At 40.4% G+C, this 15174-nt stretch overlaps 1 protein-coding gene across 23 annotated transcripts in view; it reads left to right on the top strand.

Moving 5' to 3' along the window:
* Window positions 1–15174, top strand: part of SORBS2 (sorbin and SH3 domain containing 2) — a 423222-nt gene that overhangs the window by 370326 nt on the left and 37722 nt on the right. For 19 of the 23 annotated variants that reach the window (XM_077477325.1, XM_077477322.1, XM_077477324.1 and 16 more), the window contains 2 exons: window positions 12808–13623; window positions 14494–14616. The exons of 1 other annotated variant lie outside the window; for it this stretch is intronic. In XM_077477325.1, coding sequence (XP_077333451.1) covers window positions 12808–13623; window positions 14494–14616 — 939 coding nt within the window. The remainder of the gene's footprint in view (window positions 1–12807; window positions 13624–14493; window positions 14617–15174) is intronic. 3 more of the 23 variants (XM_077477330.1, XM_077477332.1, XM_077477342.1) reach the window with 1 other exon arrangement.

The following is a 15174-nucleotide window of genomic DNA, read 5'->3' as shown; positions in this document are numbered from 1 at the left end:
AACACAAAGACGTTAATTAAAAGCAGAAAGAAGGTTTGTATTGCCCAGAATAATAAATGTTGCTTATATTTACTAGAAAAATTACATATTGTAACTGGTTGTTATAAGCAACATCTTTACATCCCTTATTCTCTGTTTTTTATGCATCAACTGCAGAGAGGTGTTACATGTGTGTACAAATGCTTGCTATAGGTGTTTGTCACAGAATAATATGACAATAACTTGAAAATCTTCTAGTGATGTTTTCTGTGAATCATAGTTTGGTTTGGGAAAGTAGATAAGACAGATGTCAGCAGAGACCGTCAGCACAGTTACACACATAGGAAGAAGTGTGAATTGAAATGTAGATGGTGCTGTTTATCTATCTTTGTAGAGTAAAAAATTACGTGTGAAATACAGATTTAAATTAATTACATTAGGCCTAGGAAAGGAATAAACAATAACATTGTATGATGATATGTAGAGCATTAGTGCCCTGGATTTTTTTCGAAATGTAAGTATATTGACCTTTTCCCTTCTTGTGCTCTTGATCTTCTTAAAGTGCTAGTAAAGTCCTCCTGGACACTACTACCTGAAGGTAAACTTATAGTAAAACTTACCCATAGGTACATGGAATATCTCCTAAACCTGCACCGATTCAGTGTCCCTGCAGCTCGTGGCCGGCATATCCATGCCATACCTTCAGAGGCCTGTGCCGTAAACAGTGACTACTACAACGTGTTACCGCTTGTCAGCGGTGACAAAATGGCACTGAAGGGCTTGGTTTCAAGGTAAGTCTTTCATAATGTGCTAGTTTGCGTTGCATACTAACACGTTATGACTTTAACTTGCAGGGAGATTTTTTTTTTTTTTCAACTCTACTTCTGCTTTAAGAACCCTTCAAGCTAAAAGCACAAGCAAGGAATGGTCAATGCTCATCTCTAGAGAATATATTTGTTTTAGTTGAATGGCGTAAAAAGCCTATCAAAGCAAGCAGTAGCAATCAGCTGTGTAAATCCAGCACCACTAATTGGCTGCTGACATATGTTGTGAACTATAAATTTGCATAGGCATAATGATCTGATCAAGTTGATTGCTTATGGTCTTCCATTTATGGTAAACTTTACATTAAAATCAGTATCTACTTTAGTAGCAAAGTTTTATATGCTCTAACAAAAGTTCTGGGTAAAGTGTTTGTTTTTTAAATCAACCGCGTGTCCCTTTTTACATGACAATTTTTTTTTTGCTGCACACACAGTTACCATTTGCTTAGTAAGCCGTAAACTCAGTAGTTCACCGTGTAAAAACATATGTGGGGTTATTTACTCAAACTGCATGATGCTAAATCCGGTGCAGCTCTACATAGAGACCAGTCAGCTTGCAGATTTCATTGCCAAAGCTTAATTGAACGAACCAAAATTAGAAGCTGATTGGCTACCATGCACAGCTACACCAGAGTCTGTGTGCACTAGTCTTAGTAAATCTCCCCCACAGTGTCTTGTGTAGTACTCATTTGTTAAGATCAAAAAAACAACTCTGATGCTATTTAGTTTAGCTAGGATATCAGAATTCAAAAAATTTAGACTGTGTACAGTCATGCCTCTAGGTAAATAGTTACTAGTAATAGAAACTCCACCTGCACAATGAAGTCTGCTACACAATTTGTCTTGTGCTCTACAGTGAAGTTCTTCCACTCTGCTCTGCAGTGCCTACCAACAGGGCTTTTGTTCCAGGCATACAAAAATAAGTTTTGTCTATACAAACAGATCTAAAGCCCACATGTCAATTCATTTATCTGTGGCTATGAACATAAAGAGAGATACAAGACTTGGACTGCTGGGACACACCAAGAACTAGAGCCCAGGAACATTTCATTGCAATCACTGCAGGGAAGCTAAATATTATTGTAAATTATACATTTTATGGTTATATTTATTCATGTGGTATCATAGATTCCATGGCTATATGGCTATATTGATTTATAATGTGGTACTATAGATATTCCATGGCTATTTTTATTTATAATGTGTGATATTATAGATATTCCATTACAAATATATATTTTTTTGGTTTCCTGGCTTTGGTAGAACTGATATAATACTATTCATTAGCTCTTAGACACCCAAAACCTTGACAAATTTAAATATATCTAAACCCTAGAACAAAAATGTAATATATTGCAGCTTACCAGTCCATATATACGGTGGCTGCATTGGTTTTCTCTTTTTTCATGTACATTTTCTGCAAGTACACAAGTACAAATAAATACCTGTTGATCTCTATAGAAATCCTGCATCCATGTAACTTCCTGTGTACTATACTAAAATGTCAAACAATGTTATAAACTTTTTAGGTTTTTCATGCTTATATAAAATAGTTGAGAAAAGTGTGAGCTGCTTATAATTCTAATTAGGGAAGTAGCTTAGATTGGCCATAGTGATCCTTTAGGCTAGGTGCACACTGCTGAGATCTGGTTATGTAATGCACCTTGGACGTGGTTTGCATATTCCATTGTTTTTCAACATTTTTTCAGTCAAGGCAACCTTTAAAAATCTGCACAATGGCGAAAAATAATATTTTCACACATCACAGAAACATTCACACATGTAGGACACTCAACATTAGAGGTGATCAAAATCAAACACACCGGGACATGAAGGATTGAGGACATGTCTGGTCCCAGCTCTGGTATCACCGCAGCTCTTACAGCAACAAACAGCCCTAAAACAGCTCACAACATGTCCCAGAGGCGGCGGAACACAAACCAGTACCCGGGCACAAAACCCAACGGGCAGCTAGAAACCTATTTACCCCAGGACCCGCAGCAAGGCACAGGAGAAATCCAAGATGGCGCCGGCCAGCAAAGCCACTAAACAACACGTGGTGAAGCCAGGAAAGCCTGCACTGCTCATAGTGTCCCTGCAGCCCTCTCCTGGATCGGTGAGTGGCTCTACACCCTCGGCCTCCCCTGGGTCCATGACCTCACAAGATCGAGGGTCAGACATAGCAGATTTCATGGATGAAAAGGCATATCTAGTCTCTCCCTACTAGAGAAGACCTGGAGAAGTTTACTACATGGGTGGAAGAGGCCTTTTCCAGCTTTAGGAGGATACCACACACCTGGGGACAAGAGTAAAAACACTGGAGCAGAGGCTAGATGAAGCTATCCCAATGATGTCTGCTTTGCAGATGAGATGTGTTGCTAAGGATCAGAGAATGGAAACATTATTATCCAAGCTTGATGATTTTGAGAACCATAACAAGCATGCAAACATTCGCATTTATGGCCTGCCAGAAGCTACTGCTCCAAAAGACATCATCCCCTCACTGGTGGGGATATTCAGAGAAATCCTAGAGCTCCCAGACACTGTTCTCATTGAGATTGATTGGGCCCATTGGGCATTATGCAGAAGATGCATAAAAAGATGTTTTTTTTTATTTTGATGGTACTCATCTCTTCTTTTATCAAGATATTCCCATGCGCTCTCTTAGGCAGTGCAGAACCCTGAAGCCAGTGCTGGCAGCCCTACAAGAAGCAGGCCAGCCTTACCGATGGTGTTTCTCGTTTTACCTGCAAGTGACTAAAAATGGCCAACCAGTTACGCTACGCACCAAAGATGATCTTCCACACTTCATGTCATCTCTTGGGCTGGACCCTGTGGACTTCCCGGACTGGCGAGGAGCTCCAGAGGTAGCAGGCTTCCTGACTTTCCAGCTTCCTCAGCCTACACAACACCACCGCAGCCGTAGATGAAGTCGCCAACACCAAGCTTCCGATGCATCACCTGGTCCTTCCACTTTGAAAGACTGATGATCCTGCTCAGTTTTTAACCCTTCCTTTTCTCCCCGGTTGTGTTGGGTCTTATCAATAACTTGCCTCGTGGGAAGGAGACCTGGCCCATGACGCAAAACATCTGACTTGGGTCTTGGCCCGGTTTTTAGTCATGGATTGGCTAGCTATGACAGACAGATGTGTGACTGCCCGGGTCGCAGGCAGCCCTTTTCCGAGTCCCTAATCCCTAGAGGCTACACCTGTAGTTCTGGAACTGGTAGGACCCACTTCTGTTCCTAGACCCCCTCCCCTATACCCCCCTCTGGGCACCCGGTACAACGTATAGCGCTATATGGGGTGTGTGCGTTCCCCCTGTTGGCCACCTCTATATGGGTTTAGATCCTTGTTTGGATGATAGGTCTGGGCCTAAAGATCCCCCTGTGGGTGGGGGGCTCCCCAGGCTCAGCCTACAGATATCACAAACGACTGTTTGGTTTTACATGACAGTCTGTCTTGTTTGTTTTCAATAATGTTCATACATTTTCCTTTCTTTTCACACTCTCCTTCTCTCCATCTCTCCTTCCCTTACTTCACAGGATCCATCTAGTCTATCGCTGCTCGCACCGGGCCCCCCCACCTGCTATGGGACAAGTCGGTTCTCCCACATCTCTATGGAAAATATCGAGGTAATCTCATACAATGTTCCAGGTCTTTGCTCTCCTGGTAAACATAGCAAGTTATGGTGGGAATTGAAGAAATTGAAGGCACAGGTTGTCTTCTTACAAGAGACACATTTTACACACCAGTCTATACCTAAATTACCCACTCGCCTGTACAGTCAGTGGTATTTGAGTACGTCCCCGGTCAGTAAACCCAGGGGTACAGCCATAGCAATCCATAAAACCTGTGCTTTCCAACCCACAGGGAAACCTGGTGGTCCCTCAGGGTTGTTACGTCTTTTTGAAAGGGACTATTGCAGGTACAAAGTATACCTTTGCCACTGTCTAAGCTCCCAATTCAAATCAGCTAGCTTTTATCAACACATCGCCTGGCCGAGTTTAAAGTGGAAGTAAACCCTTCTATAATTTTCAGTCAAGGAAGCTGCTATCTTGGCCTCTAATGATTCTTCAACTGCCATAATGATGCACATGTGATCAGTTATGAAACCAGCCATTGGATGGTTTAAAAGTTTGGTTGAGAGCACAACCAATGTGAAAGTTAGCATTTCCGGCATGCCTGGAATGTAAGTGTTTTTTGAAACTGGGTTTACTCCCGCTTTAAGGAGGGCTCCCTGATTCTTGGGGGTGACTTTAACGTAAGCCTAGACCCATCACTAAACACATCTCACAGACAGCCCACCCACTCCTATGCATTTCTTAAGCATTTCCGTAAAAACCCTCTAGGCTTCTAAACTAGTCAATAGCTGGAGAGTACTTCACCCTTCAGACAGAGACATTAGCTACTACTCTAAGGTACACAATGTATATACACGTATAGACCTGCTCTATGTAGATCACCCCATGTTGGAACTCCTGCAGCATCAAGAATATTACTATATCAGACCACACACCGGTCACTGTCACCTTCGCCTTACCCTCAGGCACCCATAGGGCCTTGTCCTGGCGACTAAACAAAAACTTGTTGGACAAATCTGTAGTAGTTTCAAAGACCCCAGAAGCCTTGACACATTATTTTTGGGAAAACACAATGGACGATCTTAGCGATGGGACGATCTGGGAGGGCCATAAGGCAGTGTTATGGGGTTTCACCCAAGTTTCATCGAGCCTAGATATGGAACTGCTAGAACTAGCAGAGCCAGCTCTTAGCTGCCGCAACTGACCTCAATGGTAGAGGAGTGCATTCCCCCTAGACCTGAGCATTGACCAAGAACATTGTATATCCCTGTTATGGTGAAGGCTGTGGACGCCCAGCAGGTAGGAGCCCGGTGTGATTGCTGGAGATTCTCAAGCTTATAGGTATGATCCTGATCCCTCTCCTCTATCTATACTCATTCCCTTTCTCTTGTCTCTCCCTTTCTTTTCTCCTATCCCTCTCTTACTCTCCTCTTTTGCCTTTTTTTTTCTTTATCTACTAAATGCATATTGCATTGGGACCTGAATAGCGTGTCCCCTTTTTGCTGGTTATGGCCGATAAGAACTACCAAGTTTCCCTGCCGGAAAGTGGGCTACCAAGCGGGTGGTGGTAGTGTTCTGCCTCCCACTGGAGTTCTGGATGGGCTCAGATGGGGGCTTGGGCCTGTGCAGAATACTGGAGGAGGTCAGTTGGAGGTACTGGCTATCCCCATCTCCCGGTGTGGGGCTCGGGCTGGGCGGACCCTCTCATTAGCCGAGGCCATTATGGGGCAGGAGCCTGGTACTGTGTTTGGCAGCCTGCCCTGTAGGCCAATACATGGTTGGCGGTGGAAACCCCGAGCCTGCCATAAGCAACATGCTGATAGCAACACAGGGGACATGTACCCTCTTAATAAGAGAAACTCCCCTCGTACTGTACCGATTTCTGTTATATGTTACTTTTCCTTTTTTTTTTTTTTTTTCTTTCTAAATGAAACAATAAATATCTGTGTCACTATTACACTCCTACTGCAAATGTCAAGATGTGACCGTACCCGATAAACAAAGTTTTTTACAAAAAAAAAAAAATCAAATTCACCTTTGCACATTGGTACTGACTAGTATTCCAATGTTTCTCTTCTCCATCACTCAGCTAATGTGACCCCAGTGCTGATGAAATGGGACAGGGGAGGGGCAAACAAGTATTCTGCGCAGATACTTGACTTCCCCCCCATCAACAGATGATGACATTAGTATGTAGGACGCCGGCAACTAGAAGGTTGTAATGGTGCACAATGAAAACCTCTGGCTTTGTGTAACTAAACACCTGTAATCCTGGTTGAAAAAGGCTTGCATATTCTATGGGACCAAAATCATGCTGGAATTGCACCAAAGTAGTACAGGAACCTTTTCAAAAAATCACACCGTGAAAGTGCGTCGTGCTATCGCACCTTGCTGAGTCACATTGGTGTGAACTGGCACCATTGAAAATAATGTGATTTTTCATTGTCATATAATTTTGTGTGACTCAGGCCACATCTGAAATTGCAGTAGTTTGAACGGAACCTTACCTTAGCCTGCATTCACACCTGAGCAGAGCATATTCTTTTTGATGTTGATACGTTTTACAAGCATTTTTGCACATGTATCAAGCTTTAGACATCTGTTTCCTTTTTCTGGGCAAGGGGAAGAGAGCAGTTCCATAGGACAAGAGTTCTTAGGGTGTAAAAAGGTGCGTATCATGCATTTACAGCTGCTCCCCATGTAATTTTGAGCTTAGGGCAACTGAGCATATAAGTATGAACAGAGAGAATTAGGAAAAATGGGATGCCACATGCTGAGCATAGTCAGGCATAAGCAAACCAGCAGAAAAAAAAACGATAAAAGAAAACAATTAGGTGTGAATAGGGGCTTATATATAATATAATGTATGATAAAAGTGTGTATTGTTGCCCTAGGACAAGAAGTGTGTTACTGGCAAAATTGCCAAGTAAAAATAAAATAAAAAAGCAAACTAATGCAGCCACCACGTTTATTGGTAATCTGCAATATATTATATTTTTTATTTTGGGGGGGGGGGGGGTTAGATATCCTATAAATGATTGTATTGTCCTGTTCATGTGACAGGGATAAAGGAAAAAAAATGTGAATGCCAATAAACAAAATAACACAGGATGTTGTAAAACATAAACATACAATACCACAACACCCTAAAGGATTGCTGAGTACACAATATAAAACACTCAGAGTGTGGGTACCACTGGGGGGGCGCAAGATGTTAAATTATTCTTGTGTGGTTCACTGTTTCAGCCATAATATGTGTTCATTTTCTATGATTGCATTTTAGATATAGCTAGTGCTAAATGGAGTTCTGACCTAGGCCCCATTTACACAGTTATTCTGTGCTATGCACATTGGCGAGATGTAGTGCCATTCATTCTTATTGGCAACCCAACACATCTTCTCAACGCACATGCATTTCTGTGTACTACACTGCCAACAAAGCAGCATGCACAATTTTTGGGTGGCTCAAATGGACAGTGCAACAATGTAAACCTGCCTTAAAGAGACCCTGTCCCATTTCTTTTGTTTTCCTTTAAACACCCCTAGCAAAAGTCCATATTAACATCAATCATGTGATAATTGTGTCTTCGTGCGTTGTGCACACACAACCCCTACCGGGTATACCCTCACCTTAGGGGCTTAAAAATAAGCCTGTAATTGATAGTATTAGCCTACAGAGATCAACTTTTACTTCCTTTATCATATGCAGGTTTATGGGACACTTGTATGGAACACAGGCCACCTGCTACTTCCGATCATAACCCAGGTCAGAGGTCACTATTTTCTCTTGGTATGTTCAGAGACTCTCCTCATATACATCACATGCGGGAAATGACAGAGACATGCAATAGTGTGATAATGTTTAAAAAAATTTAATTGCAAGCAGAACGCCACTTTTTAAAGTGCTATAAAGCTGGCATAGGACAGGGGAACACTGTGTAAACCGGGGCTGCAGAACCGGACCACAGGTGACTATCACCCCTCAGCACTATCGCACTTTAAAAGGCGTTTTTTATTTATTTGATATGTGAGATGTATATATGTGACGTTGTGTTTGCAATTAACATTTTTTAAATGTTATCACGCTATTGCATACCTCTGTCATTTCCCGCATGTGATGTATATGAGGAGAGTCTCTGAACATACCAGGAGAAAATAGTGGCCTCCGAGTTGGGTTATGGCCTGTGTTCCATACAAGTGTCCCATAAACCTTTAGGCTTAGTGTGGCAGTTCACAAGGCTTTTACCCATAGCTAGGGAACAGGCCATTCCTAAAGTGCTCAATAGCCCCAGCGTGGGTCAGATTCATTATGTTTTTTTTTTGTTTTTTTTTATAAAGAAAAAGCGTACTTGTAAGTATATGAGATACTTCTATGCTGTTTATATGTGCTGTCAATTTTTTTTTTCATTAGTGACAGGATTCTTAACTCTTTCTAGCCTGTCTATGAAAATCAGCTACTTTGTCAATTGAATTCACAAGTATACAGCCCATGCCTTGGGCTTTGCAATGTTACTAGTTCTGATAATGAACAGAATTTTGATTATTAGTTGCCATGAAATTGTACACTTACATATGTTTTACTATATGAATATGTGTAACACAGAGCTGCCTGTTATTTTAACCCCTTTTATGGGTAATATAAAAAAGGGTCTGTCTATAATAAAACTAGTGTTATAATTATCATGTAAGAATTAACTGAAAGACAAGTCAGTATGCTGTTCCAAACTCCTAAGTACCTACAGCAGGAATACCTATTCTTTTTTCTGATGTAATCTGTCTTTAATAGCAGTATTATAAAACATGAAAGTGGTGCCAAGACACTGCTGCACATACCTGCAGATTTCTTCCTAAGGACCCTGTAAGGAGAACTCAGGGCACTATATTATGCTGATGACAACTACGAGGTCAGAGCTTTCACTAACCTGTGTCTTCCTACTGATCTGCTGATTTGATGAGTGAAAAACTTAGTTATAGACCAAAGTGCTGACTTCTAGCTCTATAGTAAATATTTAAACTACAGCTCATCCTGGAATTTTCGGACCCCTACAGTGTTTTGAAAGAAGTCTGCAGATATGCGTTTCCACCTTTGGGTGCCTAGATTTACTTTATATTACCACATTAACCTGATTTAAGTTTACTGGTATTTTTAAATCTGTAGAGAACAATATTGGGATAAACTTTGCATGATCAGTAGCTTAAATAGACCATAACCAAGCTTTGATTGTGCTAATTATACAAATAGCAATGATCTTATGTAAACATGCCTTTTACCAGCCATCTCCGTTTCATCCCCCCCCCAGAGTATAAAGAAAGAGTCTGCAGGGAAAAGGAAAATTATATTAAAGGATGAGGCGCTAGTGGTGTTCAGTGAATCAAAAATGCAAATACAATTAAATAGCAAGCTAAAAGTCCATCTATAATAAATCCCAACACCAAATTGTGATGCTCAAAATCGTATTCCTAGTTCTTCATCACAACAGCTCAAGAGATGGGTGGCCACTCTCCAGAGAATTATGATCCCTTTTTACAGGCCTTTCCACTGGCCTCTCGAGATGAAACTAGGATGGGAAACATGACTCCACAAGAGATATAGAGGCAGGTCTCAGTGTAATATTTTTAATAGATAAAGGCAAATTACAACAACAAATGGTGATTACACTCGCATGTTACAGTGCCGATCCGGGCACCAGGTGTAATCCGCATGTGCAAGTTGGCTAGTCCTAAAGGGATAACGTGAAATCCATGTTTCTCCTAAGGCCAAGCCTAGATAGGATGTGGGATCAGAACCTGGAATGGTGGCTCCTCTGCTCTGACATATGTTTCGCCATTAGCGTGTTCAGGCAGTGATGTCGCACCACTCCTAGCTTGAAGTGAATGGGAAGGGTGCTGTTGGTGGGACTCCTCCAAAATGGAGGAAAAGACAAAAATGTAACGCAAAATCTTCCTCTAAGGGATGCTGACTTACACACACTGTTCCCACCATACAGCATAATCCAACCTGATCTCAACATGTAAAAACTCGAAAGACACATTAAAAATATCGCAAATTGATAAAATATCATAGCTAAATCACATAAAGAGAATAGTGATATGATAAAAAAATATATATAATAAACAGGAACCATGTAAACTGGCACAATCTAGTGGCCAGGCATAATAAATGTGGAACCTAGATGTGTGCCAGTTTATTATGCCTGGCCACTAGATGGTAGGGCCTCACTCATGCTAGAACTAGGAATCCAATTTTGAGCATCACAACTTGGTGTTGGGATTTATCATTTATGGACTTTTAGCTAGCTATTTATTTGTATTTGAATTTTTGTTTCACTGAACACCACTAGCGCCTCATCCTTTAATATAATTTTCCCGTAGCATTTGGTGACCTGTTCACTTTTAATGGGGCAGCTTCTATTATGTTTGTTCACTGATTTCACAGGGCGCCATTCATTGTTTTTCATTTTTTTTTTTTATAAAGAAAGGGTCTGATTGATTGTTGTATGATAAGGCACACTGAAAAAGTCTTCCCTTGTTCCCTTCCATATATGAGACCCATTTGGGGGGATTTTGTAAAACTGGAGAGTGCAAAATCTGGTGCAGCTCTGCATAGAAACTAATCCACTTCCAGGTTTTTTGTCAAAGCTTAACCGCTTGCCAACCTTATAACCTAGATATACGGCAGCAAGGTGGCTCGGCTGTGCCAGATCATGTACCTAGTGATTGAAAACAGTAGATGTCGATCACTGGGTGCCAGCCAATGGACTACCGCTGACACCCGACGATTGTCATGAATTTACACAGGATAGTGAGGAAGTAATAGATTTTCTTTCCCCGCAAAGTAGGAAATAAAATCTATTACTTCCCCAAGTCAAAGCACCACACAAAGTACACATAAACCCTGGCTAGGCACACATTTGATTACCCTTTGATTACCCTAGATGTTTAACCTCTTCCCGTCTAGTGTCAGTGCATATTTTAACACTGATCACTGTATTAGTGTCACTGATTCTGAAAAAGTGTCCGCCGCAATATTGTAGTTTTTGTAGGTTTTATAGGTTGATGATTGCCACCATTACTAGTAAAAAAAAAATTAAATAAATACAAATTCCAGTATATATATCCCATCATTTGTAGACACTTTTGCACAAAACAATCAATATACGCCCACTAGGATTTTTTTAAACAAAAAATATGTAGCAAAATGCATATTAGCCTAAATTTATCAAGAAATGTTTTTTGATATATATGCTTTATAGCAGAAAGTAAAAAATATTGTTATTTTTTTTTTTTTTCAAAATTGTCGTTCTATTTATAGCCCCCAAAAAAATGCACTGGTGATCAAAAACCACCAAAAGAAAGCTCTATTTGTGGGGAAAAAAAGTACATCAATTCTATTTAGGTACACAAAAAATGGCCTAGTCATAAAGGGGGGTGAATCTGCTGGAGGTCAAGTGGTTAATAGAACAAGCTGAATGGCTACCATGCACAACTGCACCAGATTTTGCACTCTCCAGTAAATCAACCCCATTATGTTTATTACGATGCAATGTCTCATTATGGTCCATTTGAAAGGATATATATAGTATATTTATTTATTTTTATTTAAATGTATTTATATTTTGTTGTCTATTTATATTTAGTTTTTAGTGTCTACTTTAATGGTGGAGTCTTAGGGGGGTGGGGGGCATTTCTGCGCTGTACATATTATTAATGCTGTATAGTTTATTTTTGTACAGTTTGTTTTTCAACACTGAGGGGCATACTTATAAAGCAGTGACTGTGACTTTCACAAAACCTTCATTGGTGTTGAATCAATCACTGTCTTTTAAACATATACACCCAAAAGATTTAGTTGGAGTGAATGTTTAGTAAATGTCAGATTCACTGCTTCATAAATATAACCTTGAGGGATTTTTATATATTTTGAAATAAAATATATATTTAAAGAAAATGGCAACACTGCTGTTTTAGCTTAATCTGTATTTATAAATGATCACCAATGGATTGGTTAAGATTTATAACAACTAAGCTGGTGTTTAAAGTAGCTCAGAATACTAATGCACTTGATGCAGTCTTCAGAGTAAAGCTACATGCTTCCTAGACTTTTTCAGAGCTACAGTTTAACATGTGTGTAGAAGAAGTCCACAGCTCAATCATGAAACTCATACTACTACTTTGAATAGGATGACTCAGGCATCTCTCAACATTTGACATTTAAAGCGCTGTCTATCAGCTGATAAAGTTACCCTTTTCAAATAGCTCTCTTGCTCCTTTGGTTTCATGTACTAATAGTTTCTGGCATGTGCACCTGCACAATGATATACTTTGTCATCTTTAATATCTTATAGATTATACATTTCTTTTTCTGTTAACATTTTGTGTTACAGTTGTTTTTTTCTTAACCATATTTTTTTATTTCTAAAGTTGGCATCCACTAAAAGACTTCGTACTCCACCCCTTACTCTCAGGCCAACCTCTTGTACAGACTCTAGTAAGGGGAACTTTGAAGCTCTGACCAGTGAATGGTTATCACTGACTGTCGGCTGTTCACCTTCAATCACACCTGTCCCAACTCCACCACCTTTTCCTGACCACTTTCTAGCCCAAGTAGAAAAACCCCATGCCTTGCCATTAACAGTATTACAACCTGAACAGTGTTCTCCACATGGTGTCACTTCCCTTATAAAGGATGGTCATTTTGTTCCCATTACACCTCCAAAGACCTCTCCGGGTCATCATCTTACTATACCCTCACCATTTCCAGATACAATGCTTTCCTCTCCTGTAATTCAGGAGCTTATAGTCCCTTCTATTTCTGGAACTTATATTGATAGCATTGAGAATGAAAAGCAGTTCAAATACCTGGACCAGACAGACTCAAAGGGACCAATAAGTGCCAAAGAAGCTTCAGAGGTTTTTTCTGACCACAGAAGTACATCAGAGACTCCTGGGATCGATCTTGTTGTTTCAGAATGTACAACTGGGTCATCATCTCCAAGAAACCTGGCATCACTTGATGAACAGGAAGAAGAGATTTGTCAAGAACTGGTAACCATCATCCAAGGAGGTCAGCTGAACAGCCAAGATTCAGGGTTTTATAGGTGTGAGCCCCAAACAGAGCAGCATCCAAGACTCTACATAGAGGAAGATGTGGCAAGTGAAAATATAAAACCTGCAGTAGAAAGCATAGCACAGCCTATTATAAGTCATGAAGAGTATTCACCCAGTATAAATCCTGAGGTATTTCAGTGCTTGACATCAAGCTACTCCATGTTGTGTTGTGTGTTTTGTACAAAGCAGTGTTTTGTTTAAATATTTTTTATTGGTGAAAAGGGTCCTAATTATGACCTCCACCAAAAACGATAAATTGGCTTCAGGTGGAAAGTTATAGGGTTAAGGATGAATGTACAATCATGCATGCCATAGTCCAGCCAATGTGAACATCCAACTCCATGAAAATTTTCTTCAGTCATTTTCCTTGCTATGTTCTCAGAAATGATAAGTGCCAGCCTAATAGACTTCAGTGAGGAATTCTTCTGCATTTAATCATGGGGATGCAAAGTTAGAAAAAAATATCATATGAACATTATAATTGGATATTCACCTGCTGCATAAATGGGTATGATTTTACACTGATCTTCAAATAGTTTGAATAGAGCTCTACTAATCACTAGTAAAAAAATGGATGTTAGTGGAACAGAAATTATTATTTATGAGTACTGAATTTTGCCATTCCACGTAAGGTTAGGCTATGAGTCCCACCAGCTACATGTGCTGGATTTAACCACCAATTACTAGTACTGTTCTTTTAGAACTTTTTCAACCCTTAGATTTAAAATCTACTCAGTCTGTTTGATCTGCTCTGTCATTATACTTTGGTAAAAAAGCCCAAGCTCAGATAAGGGTATTGTGCAATGCATAAATATAATATTGAATACGTACATTAGTCGTACGTGTGAATTGCTGAATGAAAAAGCAAAGTAATTCCAAATTCTCAAGAGATACATTTTTGAACATTAAGTATTTGATTTGATGTGCCGTTTTTTCTAAATATTTAAGAACTCCACTATTTCTTCTGGAACACAAAGATATCCTGTACCCTTTTCCCAGCTTCCTTCTAGTCATCCTGTTGTCTCTACGTCTTCACCTTCACTTTATCAGTCTTCTGCATCCCACTTCTCTCCTCTAACCAAATTCACATCCAGGCAAGATACACAATCTCAGCGGTCTAAGGTAACACCATCCTGCATGCAGTTTTTATATTTTTCATGTTTGCCTTTACCTTTAAAATTTAAAGCAGAGTTCCACCCAAAAATGGAACTTGAGCTTTTTTCAGAATCCCCCCCCCCCCTGTTGTCACATTTGGCACCTTTTGGGGGGGTGGGAGGATGGAAGCAGATACCTATATAATCCAGGTATTTTCTCCCACTTCCGGGCATAGATAGCTGCAGTATCCACGGATATCTATGCTATATCCGGTGCCTCCTCCCCCCTCCACTGTCTTCTGGGGGAGACACACAGTTCCCAGATGACAGCAGGGACCCGCAGGATTGTGCAGCGCAACTTGCGCAGTAGGGAACCAGACTGGTTCCCTTACCGAAGATGGCGGTGCCTCCGCCTGAGAGCTGAGGGACAGATTGGCTTTGGGTTCCGACATCACGGGCGCCCTGGACAGGTAAGTGTCCATATTTTAAAAGTCAGCAGCTGCAGTACTTGTAGCTGCTGACTTTTAAAAAAAAATTGGTGGAACTCCACTTTAAAGTCTTTTATGAGATCTAATCTCTGTAATAT

Source organism: Lithobates pipiens, unplaced genomic scaffold, assembly GCF_037356315.1.
Source record: "Lithobates pipiens isolate NorthernLeopardFrog02 unplaced genomic scaffold, aLitPip1_a1.2 Scaffold_13, whole genome shotgun sequence".
Lineage (NCBI taxonomy): Eukaryota > Metazoa > Chordata > Amphibia > Anura > Ranidae > Lithobates > Lithobates pipiens.
This window is presented reverse-complemented; position numbering and strand designations above follow the sequence as displayed.